This window comes from Mobula birostris, chromosome 3, assembly GCF_030028105.1.
Source record: "Mobula birostris isolate sMobBir1 chromosome 3, sMobBir1.hap1, whole genome shotgun sequence".
In the NCBI taxonomy this organism is placed as follows: Eukaryota; Metazoa; Chordata; class Chondrichthyes; order Myliobatiformes; family Myliobatidae; genus Mobula; species Mobula birostris.
In genome coordinates, this window is record NC_092372.1 from 93,437,525 (window position 1) to 93,462,469 (window position 24,945).

Sequence of the window (24,945 nt, forward strand, 5' to 3'; positions counted from 1 at the left end):
CTATAAAACAGATTTATTCCCAGTCATTAATTATCAATTTACCTCCAAATCAGTATGGTTTATTGATAAGCCACCTTTATGGGGCCTTACTGAAATCCTTCCGACTAATGATAAACTATCCCAAAGAATTACTCAGGAGAATGAGCTCTGCAAAAGCATATTTGTTTGAATCTTCATTATGCTTTGTCTCCCTTTCAGAAATCCAAATTACTCACCAGGTAAAATTCAAGCCTCTGTAAAGTTACTTTAACAGAATGCAAAACCATTATAAAATTATGGCTTCCTCATCAATAAATATATATCATCGAAGTTTAATGAAACTGAACACTAAGATACTATCTCCAAGATGTGGAGATGAACTTGGCAATACAACACACAAAAAAAGTTATAATTAAAGTCAACGTACAGATGAAAAGTTATTCAAGAAACTTGACATCAGGAAGGGCAATAGTTTTAAATTGTTTTAACAAAAAAATAATCTTGGGAGGGTGCAGTTGGAAATGGAAGAAAGCAGCAAGAACTAATTCACTTGCAGATCTAGTGCAGAATATAAATTTAGATAACATATTAGTAGCATCAATGTAAACAGGAAAACCTGTTCCCTCTCAGACATTAGCCTAAATACAACTCCCAGCGCTCAGGAATGAATCCTTAGTCTACTGTATCTGTAACTAAAGGGCACCTTTGCACAATCAAATCAAAAAGCCAATTTTTCTCAACCCAATAAACCACTTGACATTTGAGCATTCACACTCTTTTATTTCAGCAACAGATGCCATTCAGCAGATACAACAGGGTACAGCGACAAACATGTGCTCCATCACACCAGTTAGTAGCAACATTATTATATACTATCACAATACACAGATGTTAAGGAATGCAGTTCTCAAGTCGTACAAAGCAAAGTAACTATATAACTTAAAAACGTTTAGATGCTATATACATTTGGGACACAAAATATGTCAACTTCAGATTTCATGTGGTACAAAAGTCCCAAAGGAAAACACTGATGCTCTCAGGTTTAACATTTTCTCTTGACATTATCTTCTGTTATACTGATGTTTATACTTCCAATTCTCCACCTAGGAGAAAGTACAAATGTTTTAGAATAAGAAAGTAGTTTGCACAGTTTCACATATTATAACACACACTTGGCAATACTTCATGGTGCTGCGCACAGGAAAGCATTTTACTGCAGCAGATCAAGAGACATCAGACCTGAATTATCAAGTCTGACACATTTAACCCAGACAAACCAAAATATTTTACAGCTTGCTTGATGTTGTTTGGTTATTTGAATCACAGAGCTATGAAGAAACAAAACAAAACAAAAAAAAAGCATTGAATATATTTTTAAATAAAATTACCACACTGAAGATCCATAACTGAAATACAAGATGTTACCAAATAAAGAATACTGAATTAATTATGCAGTAAGTCATTATCCATTAAAAAACAAATGCCTGTAAGAAATGTTTATCCAATGTTATATATGATATATACACAAAGAAGACTGAAGACAAAGTCTGAAGTTTTCCAGTTTATCTTTAACGTTGATACATGTTGGAAGAGACCATACCACAGGGCAGCATTTTCACGAGCACACCTCACGTTCTGTCCGCAATGCGCGGCCCCAAGAGAATCGTGTGGTCAGGGTGACACGTGTCCTGCAATGAAGTTCCCGCTGGCGGGTACAAACAAGGTATAATGTCAGAGTTAGAAGGCAACTTTTTCTTTTGTCTTGCTAGGTCCTTTATTTGTACCCATTAGCAGTACTTTACCTGTTAAATTTACAAACTTGTTTAAAAAAAGTGTTAATCTCTCAGACCTTCCTGTTACAAAAGCCACAAATCACTTGAAGCGAAAACTAAGGTACCTGATGTTCAATGCTTAAAGCAAAATTTAAAAATAACCTGACATTTTACATTATTAAAAATGTACACTGGAATTTTATTTGTGCTCTTTTTTCCATTAGCTGCAATAAGATGCAAACACATACCTGCAATGAAACAACTAAATAATTTTTTCTTTAGTATGGTTGGTAGTTATTCTGGTGACTGCCTGCTCCTCTAGATGCCTTTCCGTAGCTGCTCTGCTGACCTGTCAAAGCAATTGAATTTCACAAGTTTAACATGCAAGCTCTATATCCACATTTACACAATTTTAAAAATATACCAAAGTGGCCATTATCAAATTTGCAGTAACATCTTTGACCTAACTCAGTAAAACCTGGACAAAAAAAAAATTCCAGTTCCAACTCTGATTCTCTGCTGGTTGCAGAAAATGGGCTAAAGCTCATTTTGATTTATGGTTTATCCTATTCTCTTCTTTCACCCCTACAATTTTACCCACCTGGCCACTTGCCTCTAAACAGCCTCCTTCAGCAGAGAGGGTGAGGCAGTCCAGGCCGCAGACTTCTCCACGACCATCAATGCCGTTCCTTGATTGACCATCAGGAGGCACATTTGCTAAGAGGAGATATGAGCAATGTTAGTTTTTCCTCCTCTCCAAGATGGAATGTTGTGTTACCTGGACAAAAGCTAGCTAAATACTCCCCTTATCAAGGGTAACAACAAAAACCTCCAAACATAAAACAAGCTAATTTCACTACCTTATAGAATTCTTTATAGAAACTTGAGTGAGAAAAGTTTACTGGCTAATTCAAATCTATCCACAGATGAAGTACTTTGAAAGTACTTTTGTGGTGTCATAAGTAATAATAAATTTGGTTAAGCAAGGCTAAAATGGTAGCCAACAGCACCAATGGAAACACAAGAAACATCACATGGCTTATAAAGCCTTAATACCCCTCTCATTGAAGTTTCACTGAGGTTTAATTTTTCTTTTGTCAATACGCCCAGCAAATAAATAAATAAGTCTTTAGTCAGCTTATTAACATTTCTCCAAAATTGTGCCACTTCACAAGAGTGTATTATCAGCCAATTAGCCAAATGCTGTAACTTACTATTGTAGGTATCATATGCTGGAGCATATCCGTAGTTGTTGTAGTTATACCCAGAGTAATCATAACCTCCATATCCATTGTAACCTGGATTGCTATAGCCATTGTTGTAACTACTATAACTTTGATTCCAGTAGCTGTTGTATCCTTGGTTCCAGTTCTGATTTTGTCCTAAAAGATAGCAAAACAAACAACTTTGCAGTTTCTTCTAAAGCACAAGATAATCCAAAATATCCAGAGGAAATTTAAAGTTCTCAGAAAAGCCAAAATATCGATTGTGTGCTCTGCCAAGACCTAGCAAGCTCCCAGAGAAGATCTCCACTACCAAAAGGAAATAGAAAGCTCAAACAGGGACTCCAACACCAGTGTCAAAACTCCAGTTAAAACCATATTGTTTTCACAGAGGAGCATCGCTTATCAATCAGGATAACTACATATGAAGGTGTATCCCTTCATGACAAACAGCTAATTTCCCTAATAACAAACACCTGTGGAGTACCAATTTTGGCAAGTACAAACGATCTCTTAAAAATGAGCACCTATATGAAAAGTAGTTAATTACATATTAAATCTGTACCTGAAGTTTAAAATGACAATGCATAACTTGACATTGGAACTGTGGAGAATGTTTGCTTTAATTAGAAATATCATATCAAGAACAATAGCTTCTAAAATACTTTTCTTATTCGAAAGTAAATCCACAGCTTCAAGAATGCCACTATTACATTCTAAGGCCACCACTTGCCACCAACTAAAGTGTAAAAAGAGAAAAACTAGGTACAGCCTTGGATTATATGAAAGTATCATTATAAATCAAATGAACTAACAGACAATGCTATCATCATCATCCTCCAAGTGGCAATCCACACTTTCTCCATCACTATAAGGAAAGGACAATCCTAATATCAAATGTTAATTTATCTTGTTCCTCGTAAACACAAGATCTGAAAACAAGATTTGATACATGGACATCTTCTGACAGACTTTCACAAACTGCATACTACTAAAACAAATCAAATTAAAGGATGAAGATCAACACAAATTTACTCAAATATCCAAAACTATTCTCCCTCAAAACATACAATTCAAAGCCTTTCCCAATTAATAATAAAAGCACACAATCTCCCATGGAACAAGTGGGGTGGGGTTAACCAGATAATTACCTAGCGATGCATTTCTTTACTGTTTCAGTAAAGAAATAATTTCATGATCAAAACCCACTCGTCAGGAAATTAACTTACCCCCTCTACCACGACCTCTTCCACCAAACCCACCTCCACCTCTGCCTCCTCGTTGCTGCTGTTGTCTGTAGATTTCCTTGGGCTGCGCCACTTTAATTTCACACTATTAAAAAATTCAGAAGCACAGGTTAAAATATTCACAAATTACACACTAAAATTTAGCTACATAAAACTCAAACACAGTATTTTACTATGAAACAATTGGAAGCATTTCAAATAGAACTATAGGGAAAGGTTTGGTTCTTACAGGAACCTGCTCCAATTGTCAATTAGAGATCTATGTTGATAAATTCTAGATTTACTTTAATGCACCATCCAGACATATGAGACTGCAGCTAAGACCATAAGACATAGGAGAAGAATTCAGTTATTCATCTTGAGTCTGTTCTCCCATTCCATCATGGGCGATTTATTATCACTCTCAATCCCATTCTCCTGACTTCCTCCCATAACCTTCGACCCTCTTATCAATCAAGAACCTATCAACACAACACAGACAAAATGCTGGAGGAACTCAGCAGGCCAAGCAGCAGCTTTGGAAAAGAGTACAGGCGACATTTCAGGCTGAAATCCTTCATCAGGACTAGACAGAAAAAGCTGAGGAGCAGATTTAAAATGTGCATGTGTGGGTGAAGAGAGAAACACAAGGCGTTAGGTGAAACCTAGTGGAAGGATACAGCGGCTTCCACTTTGTCACAATGGTTCTCTCAAGTGATGCTATGTCTTAGTTTGGAGAAAATTAGAAATCAAACCTTTGAACCTATGTTTGATTTTGAGAAAAGATGGGGTTCACTTGCTCATTATTATCATTTGAGTTAATTTATAGGTTTCCTCCACGATCTAATTGTAAGTTTTTGGTACTTTTTTTTCTTGCTGGCGGTTTGATGTTCATCTTTAGAAGCTTTTTGTATGACTCATGGCTCTGGGGTTGAACACCTAATGGGAGTTTTTTCCCTCACTTTTTTCTTGCTTAGTAGAGTTTCTTTTCTCTTTTTTTTTAAAATCACCAAAATTTTTTCAATCTTTATAATGTTTTTTTTCTTGAGACATTGTAAGTGTTGTTTACTTCGATGTACTCTTGTAAATTTTGGATAATAATAAAAAGACTTGAAAAGAAAGGTGAAACCTGAAGGGGGAAGGGATGAAGTAAAGAGCTGGGAAATTGATCGGTGAAAGAGATAGAGGGCTGGAGAAGGAAGTCTGATAGAAGAGGACAGAAGGCCATGGAAGAAAGAAAAGCGGAGTGGAGCACCAGAATGAGGGGATGGGCGGGCAAGGAGATATGGTGAGAGGGAAAAGGGGGTGGGGAATGGTGGTGGTGGGGGTAGGGGGGTTGCATTACCGGAAGTCTGAGAAATCAATGTTCATGCCATCAGGTTGGAGGCTACCCATATGGAATACAAGGCGTTGTCTCACCAGTCTAAGTGTGGCCTTATCACGACGGTAGAGGAGGCCATGAACAGACATATCGGAATAGGAATGTGAAGTGGAATTAAAATATGTGGCCACTGGGAAATCTGTCTTTTTCTGGCGAACTGAGCATAGATGCTGAACAATAGGACTTCCCATTTCGAACCTCCTTCCCCCCCCCCCACCATTCCCCACCCCCTCCCTTTGGTGCTTTTCCCCTCTTTTCTTTCTTCCACAGCCTCCTGTCAGATTCCCCCTTCTCCAGCCCTGTGTTTCTTTCACCAATCAACTTCCCAGCTCTACTTCATCCCTCCCCTCCCGGTTTCACCCATCACCTTGTGTTTCTCTCTCCCCTTCATCCACATTTTAAATCTACTCCTCAGCTTTTTTCCCTCCAGTCCTGAAGGTCTCAGCCCAAAATTTCGACTGTACTCTTTTCCACAGATACTGCCTAGCCTGCTGAGTTCCTCCAGCATTCTGTGCGTGTTGCTTGGATCTCTATGTCCATTCTATCCAGGCCTTTCAATATTCGGTAGGTGTCAATGAAATCCCCCTCATTCTTCTAAACTCCAGCAAGTACAGGCCCAGAGCCATCAAATGCTCCTCATACATTAACCTTTTCATTCCTGGGATCATTCCTGTGAACCAGCTCGGGACCCTCTCTAATGCAAGCACATACATTCTTAGATAAAGGCCCCAAAACTGCTCACAATACACCATACGGTATAACCAATGTTTTATAAAGCCTCAGCCTAAACAGAGTTAGAAAAAAAACATTGCCTTTTAAGAAGCATAACAATAATTATAATCCAAACAGTTATTATGGTTCTGTAAAAACAATCAAGATTTTCTTGTATTCTTGTATTTTGTTATTGACAAACAAAAGGAACGGGGAAGCAAAAAATAACATTTACAAAATGCTTTTCATGTCCCCATAAATTCTGGGCACAAACCCTTCCATTTTTCTTAGACTAAGGCAGTTTGGTAAAGGTACTCACGAGGAAATCTGCAGATGCTGGAAATCAAGCAACACACACAAAATGCTGGTGGAACACAGCAGACCAGGCAGCATCTATAGGAAGAGGTACAGTTGACGTTTTGGGCCGAGACCCTTCGTCTTGACTAACTGAAAGAAGAGATAGTAAGAGATTTGAAAGTGGGAGGGGGAGGGGAAGATCTGAAATGATAGGAGAAGACAGGAGGGGAAGGGATGGAGCTAAGAGCTGGACAGTTGATTGGCAAGAAGATACAAGGCTGGAGAAGGGAGAGGATCATGGGATGGGAGGCCTAAATTGAAAGAAAGGGGGAGGGGGGGCATCAGAAGAAAATATAGTGACAGGGACAGAGGGAGAAAAAGAGAAAGGAGAAAAAATAAATAATAAATAAGGGATGGGGTAAGAAGGGGAGGAGGGGCATTAACAGAAGTTATAGAGGTCAATGTTCATGCCATCAGGTTGGAGGCTACCCAGACAAGATGTTGTTCCTCCAACCTGAGTGGGGCTTCATCTTGACAGTAGAGGCGGCCATGGATGGACATATCAGAATGGGAATGGGACGTGGAATTAAAATGTGTGGCCACTGGGAGATCCTGCTTTCTCTGGCAGACAGAGCGTAAGTGTAGGATCTCCCAGTGGCCACACATTTCAATTCCACGTCCCATTCCGATTCTGATATGTCCATCCATGGCCTCCTCTACTGTCAAGATGAAGCCACACTCAGGTCGGAGGAACAATACCTTATATTCCGTCTGGGTAGCCTCCAACCTGATGGCATGAACATCGACTTCTCTAACTTCTGTTAATGCCCCTCCTCCCCTTCATCCCTTATTTATTATTTTTTCCCCTTTCTTTCTCTTTTTCTCCCTCTGTCCCTCTCACTATATCCTCCTCTGGTGCTCCCCTCCCCCTTTCTTTCTTCCTGGGCCTCCCATCCCATGATCCTCTCCCTTCTCCAGCTTTGTATCTTCTTGCCAATCAACTTTCCAGCTCTTAGCTCCATCCTCCCCCCCCCCCCACTTTCAAATCTCTTACCATCTCTTCTTTCAGTTAGTCCTGACAAAGGGTCTCGGCCTGAAATGTCGACTGTACCTCTTCCTATAGATGCTGCCTGGCCTGCTGCATTCACCAGCATTTTGTGTGTGTTGGTGAAGGTACTATTGCTATGTGGGCAAACTTTCTGAACTACAGCTATAGGACCATAAAATACAGGAACAGAACTAGACCATTCGCCTCCAAGTCTGCTCCAGCTTTCATATTGGCTGCTTTTTCTCAATTCCATTCAACCATAACCCTTAATCTTCTTACCAATTACAAACCTATCTCTGCCTTGAATGCATTGAATGACTTGGCTTCCTCAGTCTTCCATGGCAACAAATTCCATAGATTCACAACTCTGGCTGATGAAACTGCTCCTCATCTCAATTTTAAAGGGATGCCCCCTTATTTTAAGACAGTGCCCTCAAATCTTAGACTGCCTATTAATGGAGACATCTTCTCTGCATCCACTGTATCCAGGCCTTTCAGTATCAGGTTTACTACCCTGGTCTTAAATTGATATGAAATTTGTTGTTTTACAGTAGAAGTACAGTCAAAAATAGAAATTATAAGTGCAAAAAAGGAAAGATGAGTTAGGGTTCAGACTGTTCAAAAATCTGATGGCAGAGAAGAAATTGTTTCTGAATCAGTGTGTGCAAGTCTTTCAGGCTCCTGTAGGTACTTCCTCCCTGATGGTAGTGATGAACAGAGGGCATGCCCAGATGGCGAGGTCCTTAGTGATTGATGTGACCCAGCCAAGTTTACAGCCCTCTGCTGCCACTTGCAATCCTGTGCACTGAAGCCTCCATACCAGACAGTGATACAAACAGTCAGAATCCTCTCCACTGTATATCAATAGAAATTTGCTAGTGTCTTTGGTGACACTCAAATGCATTATGAAGTAGAACGGCTGGTGTGCCTTCTTCCTGATTACATCTACGTATAAAACCTACTTTTCACAATGTTGACACCCAGGAACTTGAAGTTGCTCACATTTTTCAATGCTGACACCCTCAATCAGGCTTGGTGCATGGTCTCCTGACTTCCCCTTCCTAATGTTCACAGTCAATTCCTTGGTCTTGCTGACAATGGATCTAATGTTGTTCAAAGAGATTCGCCCATCATCCTTCTGAATTTCAAGTACACACCCAGAAATATCAAAATATTCATGTTTAGCCTCTCATTCCTGGGCTCATTCTTGTAAACTTCCACTCCAGGGCAAACACATCCTTCCTTTGAGATGGGGCCAAAAACTACTCACAATATCCCAAATGCAATCTGACCAACACCTTATGGAGCCTCAGCAGTATATCCTGGGTTTTATATTCTAGACCTTTCAAAATGAAAGCTAGTATTACAATTATCTTTGTTACTACTGATTCAACTGGCAAGTTAACCTTTAGGGAATCCTGAATAAGGGCACCCAAGTTCCTATGCACCTCCAAGTTTGAATTTTATCCCCACTTAGAAAACAGTCCACACCTTTATTGTTCCTGCTGAAGTACAAAACCTCATACTTCCCTATGCTGCTTTCCCCACCCCCACCCCCCAAACCTTTTGCCTCTGCAGCACTACCTGTTCCTCCATCTAGCTCAGGATTCTCTGTAAACTTGGCCAAAAAGCCATCAGTTTCTTCATTCAGATCACTAATATATACAGAGAATAGTTCCAGTCTCTTGCCGAGCTCCACTAGTCACCCGAAAAGGACTTCTTTAACCCACTAACTTCTGGCACTCAGTACTAGCTGGTGGTGGTTTGCACCATGCCATCTTGCACAACCAGCTGAACAGAAATGCGGCTTTGGTTTACTATCTCATCAAGAGCATCTCTGGCAGTAGTACTTCCTCAGCATTGCCTTGTAGTCTTAGATTTCAGACTAAGGTACTTCACGAGGGACCCAAATTCATGTTCATCTCAAGAACAAGACACAAGTTAACTTTAATGTCATGATAAAGCTCAGGAGAGTAATGAGACCAGAGTTCAATGAAAACACCTTCTTCTAATAATCACCAATGGGAATTTTTCTCTTCACAGATGCATGGATCAGCAATTTTTCCAATCAGTCTGCAAAGCAACATCATTCACAAATTCACCAGACCCACAAAGACAGACCAATGCAATTATAAATATGGACCAATCTCAACTCCAGGGCAGCCCACTCTACCCCCACCCCAGGCCACTGGTTCACCTCTGCAGAAATTGAAAATAAGCACTCCCATCAAGAAAGGCTGCAGTGTTCTGAGCAAAGATTTGCATTAATATACCAAAAGTCAGTCCCCAACCTTGCCAGGTTAAATGACATCAGCAGATATTCATCTCATCACACTACATCCAAGTGAAACTTAAAGGATAAACACTCTGGATGTCTCATAGCCTAGAGGACAACAGAATGGGCACTAGAAAGAGAGATTCATCTCCAGAATGCATATGGGCTTCCTGCACCACACCTGTAATTCTACCACTGGGCTTGGACAGGGTACCATCCAAGGTAAAAAAAAAAACAACCACATACAGACTGTCAAAAGATGTATGGTCAGTAAAGAACCATCAACCACTCAGGATGGATCCTTCAAACATTTATTAACAATGGCACATCAGTGAAATAACTCAACTGACATCACAGCTTAGGAAGGTGTTATCTGGTATTAGAATCTCATCTCATGAAAACTACCACAAATAATTAGTGAAGCCAAAATTGTGAAGTCAGATCATACAATATGGAAATAAGTCTTTTGACCCACTTGCTAACTTTCAAACACCAATATTAAGCCCATTGTAATTCTCCCTCACAATCATTAACTTCCACCTCCCCCCAAATGCTACCAGTGAAATAAAAAGGTAATTTGCAGTGGCTAATCCACCAACCCTCATATCCTTGGGATGTACAGAAAGCCAGTGCACACAGAGAGAACCCATACAGTCACAGAAAATAATGTGCACACTTCTCTGCTGCCCTAAATGGGACAATGGGTCAGATCAAGTGTTAGAAAATGTAGCAGAAAGCATTGTAAATATATTTGATTACAAAGGCAGACAGTAGGCATGGGTAAATAAGGCCCTATGACATAAACACCAATTAACTAAAGTGTATCAGTCCATATATTTATGCCATATTTAAATGCAAAGAAAAACACTGAGCTCAGTAACTGATCACCAAGATATTACTCTGATTTATTATGAGAATTGTTTGTGTATTTGTCAATATGATTGCCAATTAAACTACTTCAATCAAATAAATTTGAGCACCCAGACAGTTCATATTAAACTAATAAGTCAGGGAAGTGGTAAAAAGCAGTGTAGATAGGGAATTAACTTTTGATAAGCGGTATCAACATTTAAAAGTGGAAAGTCACAGAGAAAGTGGCCACTATGAAGAGACAGCTACAAAAGTGGTAAGCATTCGAGAAGATTTGGGAAATTGCTGAGATCAGGTTTGGGGAGGTAAAGTAACCCACAGATGAAGCATTGAATTGTGGGCCAATTAAGATTTTAGGCAGCAACACAACAAGATAGCAGAACTGGAAGAGATTTCAAATAGGGAGGAAATAATCAGAGATTCAAAAATAGGTAGAGAGTTTAAGCTTACATAGCTCAATATAGATGTTAGATTGCAAAGTGTTGATGTAAAAAGAGACTTCAATCTTAGATACCCATTATTTTCAACATACAGAAACAGTTAAGGTGGCAACTGATTAGTAGCAAGATGGTGCAAGTACAGTTATAAAAGCTCAATGAGACCAGAGTATTACATTGTGTGCAGTTTTGGTGTCCTTATCACAAAATATACTTGCTAGGAGATTGATTGCTCAGATGACAAGGCTGCCATAAAAGGAGAGATTGGGTTTGTGCTCAAAAGTTTAGTAGAGGGAATCTAAATGAAACAGGGGCAGCACAGCAGCGTAACGATTAGCCTAACACTATTACAGCACCAGCTGTAAGACTGAGGTTCAATTTCCACCAACATCTTTAAGAAGTCTGTACATTTTCTCTGTAACTTTAGGTGCTCCGGTTTTCAAAGACATATGATTAGCGTTAGTAAGTTGTGGACAAACTATGTTGGCACTGGTAGTAGCGATACTTGTGGGCAGTCCAGCACTACCCTCGCTGATTTAATCTGACACAAACAACACATTGCACTATATTTCCATGTACATGTGACAAATAAAGCTAATCTTGGATCTGACAAACAATTTGCCGGCAGGATGATTCCACTGACTGCGGTGCCTAGAATGACAGGTTAATCTCAGTTCACAGAAAATATTTAGAAAGTGAGATGAGCAGTCAGACGGCTGTAGAGATCAAGACAATCACAAATCGATACACTTCTGGATGCAGAAGACTTCCAGGGGCTTGGGGAGGGAGCAATACATTGAAATAACTTGAGGAAGGATATACTGCCTTTGGAGGCAGTGCAGAGGAGGTTCAGCAGGTTGATTCCAGGGATGAAGGGATTAACCCATGAGGAGAGATCGAGTCGCCTGGAACTATATTCACTGGAATTCCAAAGAATGAGAGGGGATCTTATAGAAACATACAAAATTTTGAAAGGGATAGATAAGATAAAAGTAGGAAAGTTGTTTCCATTGGTAGGTGAGACTAGAACTAGGGGACATTGCCTCAAGATTCAGGAGAGAAGATTTAGGCAGAGATGAGTCATGGTCTGAGTCCACGTTCCCTCCCTGAGGAGAAACTGTTTTTCCCCAGAGAGTGGTGCATCTGTTGAACTCTCTGCCCAGGGAAGCAGTTGAGGCTTCTTCACTAAATATATTTAAGAAACAGTTAGACAGGTTTTTAACATAGTAAGGGAATTAACAGTTATGGGGAAAAGGCAGGTAGATGGAGCTGAGTTTATGGACAGATCAGCCATGATCTTATTGAATGGCGGGGCAGGCTCAATGGACTGGATGGCCTACCCCTGCTCCTATTTCTTATGTTATCAGCCATGGTAGAGAAAGATTGAGGGGCCTCCTTCTGCTTTCTATGTTTCTATGGCTCCTCGTATCAAAATAACCACAAAACTGACATTAATTTTGTAATTACACATCCAATTTGCAATTAAAACATCTGCAGTTGTATGAGATTCAACACTCGCCTTTCCTCTATTCAAGACCTTCATGCCCAATCCCCCACCCAGTTGCCAAAAACTCTAATCAGTGAAGCAGAAATATAATTCTACCACCTAGACCAAGGAAGACAAGCACAAACTGAAGTGCTTCAGAAATGCATCTAAATCAGACCATAGAGTAGGCATCAGCTTTGCTAAGCCTGATTGTGCTATTTTTGTGTTTTATTAAATGAAAGAGTAGCTGCTTACAGCTTCCTCACAAAGCAAACATGTTCCAATCCTCTAGGTCAGGACGCTGGGCCATTTACTCCCTTGTCCTCACTCAATAACCACTGCACTTTGAGTACAAATGCCTGTCTTTATCAGAATAAAGTTTGTGAGCAGAACATGGCAGGGATGGCAATTCAAAGATACTTACATCACATTGTGCAAGGAGCAGCTTATTTCTGAAAAAGAACTCTTTGAAATTGCAGTTTGTCTCAGGGAGAGTCCAAATTTGTAACCCAGCTTTGATGACATCTGTACCCACTACTGCAGGTACAGCAGTGCCTTGAGCTGGGTCTGCACCAGTACTCAGATTAACCAACTATATCAGACAAGTTCCCAGGTATCCATCAATGACACCCTCAAACATCATTGCAGCAATGTCTTGCCTCCAGTCTAGAGCTAGAACTCATCCCAGTCCTCGCCTACATCCATCACAGGTCACACCTTTTTGAAGAACTTGAGCTGTTCTGAGATTCCTAGAAACTGCATAGCCAGAGCTACTATCTGTCAAGCATTCAGGCAGGTCAGGAGTCAAACCACGCAGGTTGCAGAAGATGCCAGTACTTGCAAACCATCTGTTGTTTATCACAGTCCAAGAAATCAGAACCATTGGCAAGACCAGAATTCTGCCAAACATCACAAGTTTCTCATCCCAGCTCACATCTGACTAAATACATTTTTGGCTTCTACAACAAATAATGAATTCAACAATTTCAGGTAGCATCTATTCCAGCCTTGTTTACAGCTTTAGTTTTATTTAGCCCTTCACCCTTATCCCATTACTGTTAACTCCAAACTTCATTAATTGATCTATTGATCTTTGCCACACTATTTCAGCAAGTCTATTCCATGATTTGTGCAAAAGAATCTTCCCTAGTCTCCAAAAATATTGTTTGTTATCTGTGCAGAATCCCCCCCCACCCACCAACAACCATGTGACTTATCTGGAAAAATCTCTCAACTCTTCAGTTCTGAGAGCTCTTAAACTGAAGCATGAACCATTTCTCTCTCCATTGGATGAAACCACCTATAAAGCAATTCCAACGTCTGCAGTTTTCTACCTTTGCTTGAAGATTTATTTATATAAATACTGCTATAGTTATTACACGAGAGCTCTTCCCAAAACTATTATCTTTAAATTGTATTACTGGACCTACCTTGCTGGAGCCTATATTATGATACTTATTTTCCAAGAGCCTTTTCACTGGCTCTTCTTCCTTGAATGTGATGAAGCAGAATCCTCTCCGCTCATTAGTCTTGTTGTCAATTGGAAGTTCAATGCCTTCAATCTAGATGAAAATCAGTTTAGAGATATTTCATGCCTTTTTACAGAACTTGTTCAATTTACTTAAGGAAATTGCAATCTTGTGCTAAAAATTTGGAAACTATAACATAAACAAGTACATAAAATCAACTTTTAAATTAAATACTACTATATTAAAGTAACTACACAACACTTACAAGTAACTATGAAATAAATATTAAGTAATAAAAGGGCAGCGCAGTGGTTAGCACAATGCTTTACAGTATAGGTGACCCAGGTTCAATTCCCACCACTGCCTGTAAGGAGTTTGCACATTCTCCCTGGGACTGCGTGGGTTTCCCCCAGGTACTCCAGTTTCCTCCCACAGTCCAAAGACGTACCAGATGGTAGGTTAATTGGTCATTGTAAATTGTCCCATCATTAAGCTAGGATTTAATCAAGGGATTGCTGGGCACTGTGGTTCAAAGGGCCAGAAGGGTCTATTCCATGCTGTATCTCAATAAATAAATAAATCGCAAGGAGCACTTCCACACACACTGGATACAAATCTGGTGTATTAATTTCATGCTGGATAAAAAAAAACATCAAATACAATAGTTTTGCTATTGCTTGCTTGGTGGATGGTTGCTGTTGATGCTTCTTGCTGAAATAAGTGGATGGGGGGGGGGGGAAGGTTGATGCTTTGCTGCCTAGTGTGTAGGGGGGTAGAAGGGGCTTTAGGGTTCTAACGTTGAAACTGTCACTCATTCTTTGGGGTACTCCTCTTATCATGCATGTCTGCAAAAAGCAAGAATTTCAGGTTGTATATTGTATACATTCTCTGATATTAAATGGAACCATTGAACCTTTTAAATGCTAGCCTAGTGACAAATCAAGTGTACATCAAGCACAACACGTCTTAAAAGAAATAGCATTTGAAAAAGTTGCTTTTTGTGAATGCAACAAACTGTGGATAAAACAGTTGATACCAGCATTTAGAATTCTATCAAGCATTTAGTAAGGTGTCAACACAAAAGGTTTCTGCCCAAAGCAAGTGCACAGTTGGATGGGGGGGGGGGGGGAATGATTGTTGGAAGAGAGGTAACACTAGCATGAACAGAGAATTGGATGACCATTACAAAAACAGTCTAGATAAATGAGTTGGTAACTTTGATAATAAATTTACTTTGAACTTTGAAGTAGTTGTCAGATAAAGTAAATGCAGAGAAAAATAGGTTATCCTCTACAAAAAAGGTAAACATTATTTAAAAGGAGTAAAGGTACAAAATGTATTGTTTATAGAGATCTTAGGGCCCTGGTACATGAACCAAAAGTTATGGCTCAAACACAACAATTAGAAAAAGTAATTGAAAAATCACATTTATTCCCAGGAGAGTATAAAAATAATGGCTTGATGCAACTTTACACAGAGCTTTACTGGTGATATACACCTGTAGTATTGCAAATAGTTTTGATCTTCATACGAGGATGTATGGTATTCGTATAAAAAATAAAAAGCTCATTTTGTTACCTTTTAGAAAGAAGGGGTTGACTTGTACTTAAGAGCTTAGAAGATTGAAAGAAATTTGTATTGAAACATTGAAGATTCTGAGGGGGTTTGACAGAATGAATGCTGAGAGTATGATATCCCAGTAAGGGTACCTAGAAAGAAGGCAGAGTCCAAAATAACAGTAATGAAGAGAAATGTCTTCTGGCAGAGGTTTCAGGCTCTGGAATTTTCCTACTCCAGAGTCAAAGACAGGGGAAATTAGACAGGTATGGGGAGACCAAGATTCAATCAGCCATCTTATTAAAAGATAGTGCAAGCTCAAGGGCCAACTGGCCTACCCCCACCTACATTTACACATTGGTAGGAGATGCATGGCAATGAATCATTCTTAAAAGTAGAATACAGTTGGCCCTCCTTATCTGCGAGTTAAGCATGCGCGAATTCAACCAACCGCGAATCAAGAAAACCTGGAAGTGCTTTTCTAGCACTTGTTATTCAACCATGTACAAACTTTTTTTTCTTGTTATAATTCCCTAAACAATGCAGTATAACAACTATTTACATTGTATTAGGTATTATAAGCAATCTAGAGATGATTTAGAAGTATACGGGAGGATGTGCGCAGGTTATCGTGGATCGGGATCGGAAAAAAAAAACGGTTCTCTTACTAAGTAAGTCGGAACAGGTACATCCGGTATTACTTAGTGTCAGTTAGCCAAACGTTTGGCTTAATATATAGTATATATTTTACCTTTCTATGCATATAAAACACTTAAGAAACGTACGTTTCAGCGCCGGGCTCAGGAACGGAAGTTCCTGAGTTCGATCCAGTGACAGACCGCTCCCGAGCGCTCTCCATCCGTGCCAGGTTGATGTGAAGGACCAAAAACCCAAAACCCAATAATTAAACCACTGCGTTGCTGCGTAATAATTATAGCTTTCATCGGGGCAGGGCCTTTCTCACTTTATCCTTTAAAATTGTTCCAATCGTTGACCGACTGTAGCTTAACGCTTTTCCAATGACAGATGGCGTTTCACCTCTTACTAATCGCTTTATTATTTCCAATTTATTTTCAATCGTTTTCGTGATTATTTCGTGAACAGAAACACAGCGGACTCACAGCTCCACCGTCGGGTCCTAATGTCCACTGCACTGAGACAGGTTAAATAAAGTCTGGGGTTCCGCTGGGTCCTAAAATTCACCGCAGTGGAAAACGGCCAGTGAGTGCGTGGAGCTTTGAGGCTTTGACTCGAGAGATTCTGGCAGTTTTGGCAGTTGGTCTGTGCAATCAAGTCAATCAAGATTTCAATAGATCAGCAGAAAGCCGTTGATTAGACACTCAAGATTTGAATAGCTCAGACTCAGCAGAAAGCAGCTGATTGGGCAATCAAGGTCAGGTGACCAAGCATTTTGAAAAGCTCAAACAGATAAATAAAGGGATAGCTCAAGCGAAGCGGCCAGTGAGTGAGTGGGCTAGTGAAGGAGTGGAGCTTTGAGGCTTTGACTCGAGAGGCTTCAACGAGAAGAGGCGGAGGACAAGCTTGCTCACAGTTAAGTCTTTACAATGCCTCCTGAGACGGTGATGTGCCTCTCATGTGAGATGTGGCAGTCTTGGGGGAACTCCCCTCTCCCGCAGAGTCACATCTGCCAGAAGTGCATACGGCTGGGCAATCTGGAAGACCATGTAAGGAATCTGGAGCAGCAGCTGGATAACCTTCGACTCATAAGGGAGAATGAGGCAGTCATAGATGAGAGCTACAGGGAGGTAGTCACACCTAGGCTGTCAGAAGCAGGTCGTTGGGTGACAGTCAGCGGGGGAAACGCGAAGGTGAGCAGACAGGTAGTGCAGAGCGCCCCTGTAGCCATTCCCCTGAATAATAAGTTTATCGTCCTGGCTACTGTTGGCGGGGACGACCCACCAGCTGTGAGCCACGGTGGCAGGGCCTCCAGCACTGAGTCTGACCCGGTGGTGCAGAAGGGTGGGACGGAGAACAGCAGAGCTGTCGTCATTGGAGACTCTATAGTCAGGGGAGCAGACAGGAGATTTTATGGACGTGAGAAGGACATTCACATGGTTTGTTGCCTCCCGGGTGCCAGGGTCCGGGATGTCTCTGACCGGGTGCACGACATCCTGGTACAAGAGGGAAAGCAACCAGAAGTCGTGATACATGTAGGGACCAACGACATAGGCAGGAAGAGGGATGAGGTCCTGAAGTGTGAGTTTCGGGAACTAGGCAGAAGGCTGAAGAACAGGACCTCAAGGATGGCGTTCTCAGGATTGTTGCCAGTGCTACGTGACAGAGATGGTAAGAATTGGAGGAGATGGCAGTTGAATGCGTGGCTGAGGAGTTGGTGCAGGGAGCAGGGTTTTAGATTTTTAGATCATTGGGATCTCTTCTGGGGAAGGTGGGACCTGTACAGATTGGATGGGTTGCACCTGAACTCGAGGGGGAGCAATATCCTTGCAGGTAGGTTTGCTACCATGGTTTGGGAGGGTTTAAACTAATTTGCAAGGGGGATGGGACGCACAGCAATAGAGCAGTGAAAGAAGTGCATGGAGTAAAGCCAGATCTAACATACAGAGAGGCTTTGAGGAAAGAGAAGCAGAATAAACGGTGTAAAGACAGTAAGGTAAAAGGGCTGAAATGGGTGTACCTCAATGTAAGAAGCATCAGGAACAAAGGTGATGAACTGAGAGCTTGGATACATACATGGAATTATGACGTAGTGGCCATTACAGAGACTTGGCTGGCACCAGGGCAGGAATGGATTCTCAATATTCCTGGATTTCAGTGCTTTAAGAGGGATAGAGAGGGCGGAAAAAGGGGAGGAGGGCTGGCATTACTGGTCAGGGATACTATTACAGCTACAGAAAGGATGGGTAATGTAGCAGGATCCTCTTTTGAGTCAGTATGGGTGGAAGTCAGGAACAGGAAAGGAGCAGTTACTCTATTGGGGGTATTCTATAGGCCCCCTGGTAGCAGCAGAGATACAGAGGAGCATATTGGGAGGCAGATTTTGGAAAGGTGCAAAACTAACAGGGTTGTTATCATGGGTGACTTTAACTTCCCTAATATTGATTGGCACCTGATTAGTTCCAAGGGCTTAGATGGGGCAGAGTTTGTTAAGTGTGTCCAGGACGGATTCCTGACACAGTATGTGGACAGTCCGACTAGGGGGAATGCCATACTAGATCTAGTAGTAGGTAATGAACCGGGTCAGGTCACAGATCTCTCAGTGGGTGAGTATCTGGGGGACAGTGACCACTGCTCCCTGGCCTTTAGCATTATCATGGAAAAGGATAGAATCAAAGAGGACAGGAACATTTTTAATTGGGGAAGGGCAAATTACGAGGCTATAAGGCTAGAACTTGCGGGTGTGAATTGGGATGATGTTTTTGCAGGGAAATGTACTATGGACATGTGGTCGATGTTTAGAGATCTCTTGCAGAATGTTACGTCCCGGTGAGGAAGATAAAGAATGGTAGGGTGAAGGAACCATGGGTGACAAGTGAGGTGGAAAGTCTAGTCAGGTGGAAGAAGGCAGCATACATGAGGCTTAGGAAGCAAGGATCAGATGGGTCTATTGAGGAATATAGGAAAGCAAGAAAGGAGCTTAAGAAGGGGCTGAGAAGAGCAAGAAGGGGGCATGAGAAGGCCTTGCGAGTAGGGTAAAGGAAAACCCCAAGGCAATCTTCAATTATGTGAAGAACAAAAGGATGACAGGAGTGAAGGTAGGACCGATTAGAGATAAAGATGGGAAGATGTGCCTGAAGGCTGTGGAAGTGAGTGAGGTCCTCAATGAATACTTCTGTTCGGTATTTGCCAATGAGAGGGAACTTGATGATGGTGAGGACAACATGAGTGAGGTTGATGTTCTGGAGCATGTTGATATTAAGGGAGAGGAAGTGCTGGAGTTGTTAAAATACATTAGGACAGATAAGTCCCCGGGGCCTGACGGAATATTCCCCAGGCTGATCCTCTGGCTAGGATCTTTATGTCCTCGTTTTCCATGGGAATGGTACCGGAGGATTGGAGGGAGGTGAATGTTGTCCCCTTGTTCAAAAAAGGTAGTAGGGATAGTCCAGGTAATTATAGACCAGTGAGCCTTACGTCTGTGGTGGGAAAGCTGTTGGAAAAGATTCTTAAGAGATAGGATCTATGGACATTTAGAGAATTATGGTCTGATCAGGGATAGTCAGCATGGCTTTGTGAAGGGCAGATCGTGTCTAACAAGCCTGATAGAGTTCTTTGAGGAGGTGACCAGGCATATAGATGAGGGTAGTGCAGTGGATGTGATCTATATGGATTTTAGTAAGGCATTTGACAAGGTTCCACACGGTAGGCTTATTCAGAGAGTCAGAAGGCATGCGATCCAGGGAAGTTTGGCCAGGTGGATTCAGAATTGGCTTGCCTGCAGAAGGCAGAGGGTCGTGGTGGAGGGAGTGCATTCAGATTGGAGGATTGTGACTAGTGATGTCCCACAAGGATCTGTTCTGGGACCTCTACTTTTCGTGATTTTTATTAACAACCTAGATGTGGGGGTAGAAGGGTGGGTTGGCAAGTTTGCAGACGACACAAAGGTTGATGGTGTTGTAGATAGTGTAGAGGATTGTCAAAGATTGCAAAGAGACATTGATAGGATGCAGAAATGGGCTGAGAAGTGGCAGATGGAGTTCAACCCAGAGAAGTGTGAGGTGGTACACTTTAGAAGGACAAACTCCAAGGCAAAGTACAAAATAAATGGCAGGATACTTGGTAGTGTGGAGGAGCAGAGGGATCTCGGGATACATGTCCACAGATCCCTGAAAGTTGCCTCACAGGTGGATAGGGTAGTTAAGAAAGCTTATGGGGTGTTAGCTGTTATAAGTTGAGGGATAGAGTTTAAGAGTTGCGATGTAATGATGCAGCTCTACAAAACTCTGGTTAGGCCACACTTGGAGTATTGTGTCCAGTTCTGGTCACCTCACTATAGGAAGGACGTGGAAGCATTGGAACGGGTACAGAGGAGATTTACCAGGATGCTGCCTGGTTTAGAGAGTATGGATTATGACCAGAGATTAAGGGAGCTAGGGCTTTACTATTTGGAGAGAAACAGGATGAGAGGAGACATGATAGAGGTGTACAAGATAATAAGAGGAATAGAAAGAGTGGATAGCCAGCGCCTCTTCTCCAGGGCACCACTGCTCAATACAAGAGGACATGGCTTTAAGGTAAGGGGTGGGAAGTTCAAGGGGGATATTAGAGGAAGGTTTTTTACTTAGAGTGGTTGGTGCGTGGAATGCACTGCCTGAGTCAGTGGTGGAGGCAGATACACTAGTGAAGTTTAAGAGACTACTAGACAGGTATATGGAGGAATTTAAGGTGGGGGCTTATATGGGAGGCAGGGTTTGGGTCGGCAGAACATTGTAGGCCAAAGAGCCTGTATTGTGCTGTACTGTTCTATGTTTTGAGACAGGTTGAATAAGGGACTCGAGCATCCGGGTTTTTTGGTATCTGTGAGGGGTCCCAGAACCAATCCCTCGCGGATATGGAGGGCCGACTGTACTCATTCAATATCTTAAGCACTGCATGCTTCGTCTTAAAATTAGTGTGCAATTGAATGAAAAGGTAGGTTTTACACTGGCACATTCTAAAACAGTAAATATAACAAACCCAAATTTTTACAGAATTAGCAGAGAATCAGAATATTCCTGTGAACCTTAAAAGCAGTACCCCTCAAAGTTAATGTCAGGGTTCAACTTACCTCTCCATATGCTCCAAAGTAGTCCTTAACCATTTCTTCTGGTACATCAGGACTTAGGCCCCCAACAAACACTTTCTTAGCTGTCTCCTTGCCTTTTATTGCCTTGGCTCTTTTCGGGTCAATAAGCCTCCCATCAAGCTTGTGTTCCTTCAGTTCCAACACCTAGAAGAGTTGAAGAAAAGTTTCTGTACAAAAGAAAATTTGTGCAAGCTACCTAAACTTGTTTGAGGCTGAACGAAAACTAAATGTAATGTTAAAAACTTAGGCTTACACTAATTACAAAAATGTGAAGCAGGCAGAGGAAAATTAACTCTTAATTTCTGAAGTTTATCCATTCTGCTAAAATTCCAGCTATGAACTCAGTACTATTTAGTCAATTGCAACACAAGCAGAAATATTAGCCGTGTTACTTATCTGGCTCTACAATAAAAAATTAATATTAGCTTATGACCAAATTGTATTTTCAGACAAATTCATGAATTCAAATTGCATCCCATTCATATATTAAATGGAAACAAATCAACTGCCCAATTTAAATTAATTTCTCGTATAATAAGCCAAGAAGATGTTTAAACTTCTGCAGCAGAGATCAAATTCAGTTGCACAGAATCTCCTACCTCAATCCAATATATTTTTCCCAGCGGGGATCAATAACAAAAAGCACATTTGTGTACTTAAAATGATCACATCCGCTCTTTACTCACCTAGCTTCCTGCCAATAAGATTCATGAGCTGGGGTGAAAAGCAGAAATCAGTGCCACAAGAACACAAAGTGCACGCTTCTTGGTATCATTCCCTGCTGACAACAAATATCTTCAAAAATGGATTGAGTTTTCAACAAAGTTCTCAACTACAGATCACACATACAAAATTGGGTTCACTTCAGTCAGCTATCTGTAAGCCAACTTCCACACACCCATGACAAACTTGATTTGTGCACAGATCATGCTCCATTTCTCTTAATAATTATACAGCAGCACAGAAGAAATGGAGTTGAGGCAAATTTTACGCCTCTTCCCAAACTCACAAATAGGTTAATACTATTGTTACTTACAGAGTAGCACAAATAAAGTACCAGACCAGAAACTTGCTCCAACTAGGACATCCTAAACATTTATGAAAAGAAACTAACAATCTCACTAACATTGTGCCTAAAAAGGGAAAAAACAAATAAAACTCCCTTTGTGTTTATGTCACAACTGGATATTCAAATTTTCAAGAATTGATATCCATTTATAACACAATTCTAAATATCATTTAGTATCTTTTAGCCATGAACACACAGGAAAATACACCAACTGTCAAAATGATCCACAGCAGCTTAGAAGTTTGGATATGATTTACCCTGTCCACACTGGCAGGTTCTCTGAACAGTACAAAACCAAATCCTCTTGATCGACCAGTCACTGCATCCATTTTTATGGTACAGTCCACAACTTCACCGAACTTGGACAAATAATCTGTCAAATCCTTCTTGCTTGTGTCCCAGCTAAGACCCCCAATGAACATTTTTCTGCAAACAATAAAGATGTATATAGTGATCATGACAATCATACTATAAATTTTGATATGTTTAGAACTGAAAATATCATCCAACTGTACACATTAAATAATGTTTATTCAAGTTATTTTAACACATTATCCCTATGTATTAGTCACTTGAATGCCATGCTCGAGAGGGGGAGGGGTGGGGAAAGTATTTATATCTTCAGTGCTCCTTAGGATGTACTGGTACATTTTAAAAATCGTTTGACTTTCCCACCAAATTGTTTCCTTAAGTTTGAAGATCCAAGGAAACGGATTACTGTACTTGAAACCATAGTACTTGTGCAATAATCTACACAATGTTCTGAGGGCGGTGCGGAGGAGAGAAGGCAGGCCAAAAAAAAAATACCCTAGCAAGCCTTTCAGAAGGAGAAAGAACACTTTCGCTTAGTCATGTTTTAATTTCATTCGGGCATGGACGCAAAATAAAAGCCAAACCTGCAAGCAGGCGGCCGAAGGGAAGTGGGGCGGAGATACCAAAACTAGGTCACACACAAGAAGCAACATCACTTATTGATCCAAAACAAAAAGGGGCAACCAGCGCAATCTTCCCAAATCGTTTGACTGGACCAAGACAGACACTGGTCAATGCTGAAAAGTTTAGGTTTAGCCCCAGGGTTAATTTGAAACCAGCCTACCCCAGCAACCGGGGCCCCGAGCACTTTCCACATCGGAAATTCTGCAGATGCTGGAAATTTTGAGTAAATGCACAGAGAAGTCTTGGTGACAGGTCTCAGCCTGAAGCGTAGACATTTAGACCCTGCCCGGCCTGCTGAATTCCTGAACCATTTTGACTGTGCACCTCGCCCCGTCTCCGACCCCAGAACCATCGGCCCCGTGTGAACGCCACCCCGCCCACGATGCACAGCCGACCGCACTCACCCTTCATCCTCCTCGTTCTTGCTGGCGTTTATCTTGGCCCCTTCGGGAAACTCCTCGGAGCCCACGGCCGCCATGGGCTGTTCCATGAGACTGACAGACGCCGGGCTGCACCCGTACGGCAGTAACGGAGGGAAGGGAGAAGGGCTCGGCTCCTCCGCGGGCGCCGGTACCGGGACGGTGTAGATGCCGCGGACTGACTGTGACAAGACCGCCGGGTCGCTCACAACTCAAGAGGCCACACCGCCGCCGATCCGCTCGCAACCAACAAAATGGCGAGGGCAAAGAAAGGGGAGAAACCCAGGCACCCGTCCGGGAGGGGGAGGGGTGGGGTGCCGGGCCTTTATACGGACCACGTGACCGCAGCCGCCCAATCCGGGCGCCACGCTTTGTGTCGCGGGCGGCGCCTGGGCGCAGACTCGCGGCTCAGGACGCGGAAGGCCGAAGGCGGAAGGTGGGCTGGCCGGCGGTACAATTGAAGGTGCCTGCTGGGCGAGGGCGGAGATGATGGGGGCTAGCGGGCGGGTGATTACGTGGAGGGAGGAGACCGGCTGAGGAGAGAACAAGCAAGGGAGTGAGAATTGGGTTGGGTAGAAAGGTGGTAGGATGAAGGAGAAAGCGACGGGAGGGAAGATGGGAGAGGAAAGGTAAAGTGGATCGTTAGATAGGAGAAATAAAAAGAGCCCAGACAGCTGGGTGAGGATAGACAGATCCCCACCCCAGTCTACCTGCAGGGTACATAGAACAAACATGAGAAATGCTGGAAATCCAAAGCACCACACACAAAATGCTGGAAGAACTCAGCAGGCCAGGCAGCAACTACGGGAAAGAGTAAAGAGTCGACGTTTCGGATCGAGACCTTCATCAGTGTATTTTCCAGACCTGGAGAAGGATCTCGGCTGGAAACGTCGACTCTTTACTCTTTTCCACACAGATGCTGCCTGGCCTGCTGAGTTCCTCTAGCATTTTGGGTGTGTAGAACGACCAGTCACTATAATTAGATGGGTATGAAGATGCAGATTCGACTTGTTTAATTAAGTGATT

The 24,945-nt window shown here is 41.9% G+C and overlaps 1 protein-coding gene across 6 annotated transcripts; it reads right to left on the reverse strand.

Annotated features, from left to right (window-relative positions):
- Positions 1 to 291: 291 nt before the first annotated feature.
- Positions 292 to 24,249, reverse strand: LOC140195161 (heterogeneous nuclear ribonucleoprotein D-like). 6 transcript variants are annotated; one of them, XR_011885378.1, is made up of 10 exons: positions 23,905 to 24,249; positions 22,822 to 22,990; positions 21,478 to 21,639; positions 14,136 to 14,267; positions 4,204 to 4,306; positions 2,966 to 3,133; positions 2,353 to 2,468; positions 2,000 to 2,100; positions 1,580 to 1,684; positions 292 to 1,082 (listed from the first exon to the last, which is right to left on the reverse strand). XR_011885378.1 is itself a non-coding variant. In XM_072253034.1 (9 exons), exons 1-8 carry the CDS (start codon positions 23,988 to 23,990, stop codon positions 2,014 to 2,016), a joined length of 1,023 nt encoding a protein of 340 aa, XP_072109135.1. In that variant the 5' UTR covers positions 23,991 to 24,249; the 3' UTR covers positions 292 to 1,082; positions 2,000 to 2,013. The 6 variants fall into 6 exon arrangements, 5 of the variants coding, with proteins under 5 accessions (XP_072109135.1, XP_072109134.1, XP_072109136.1 ...); XM_072253034.1 differs by lacking the exon at positions 1,580 to 1,684; XM_072253033.1 differs by having other exon boundaries at positions 292 to 1,684.
- Between the last annotated feature and the right edge of the window lie 696 nt (positions 24,250 to 24,945).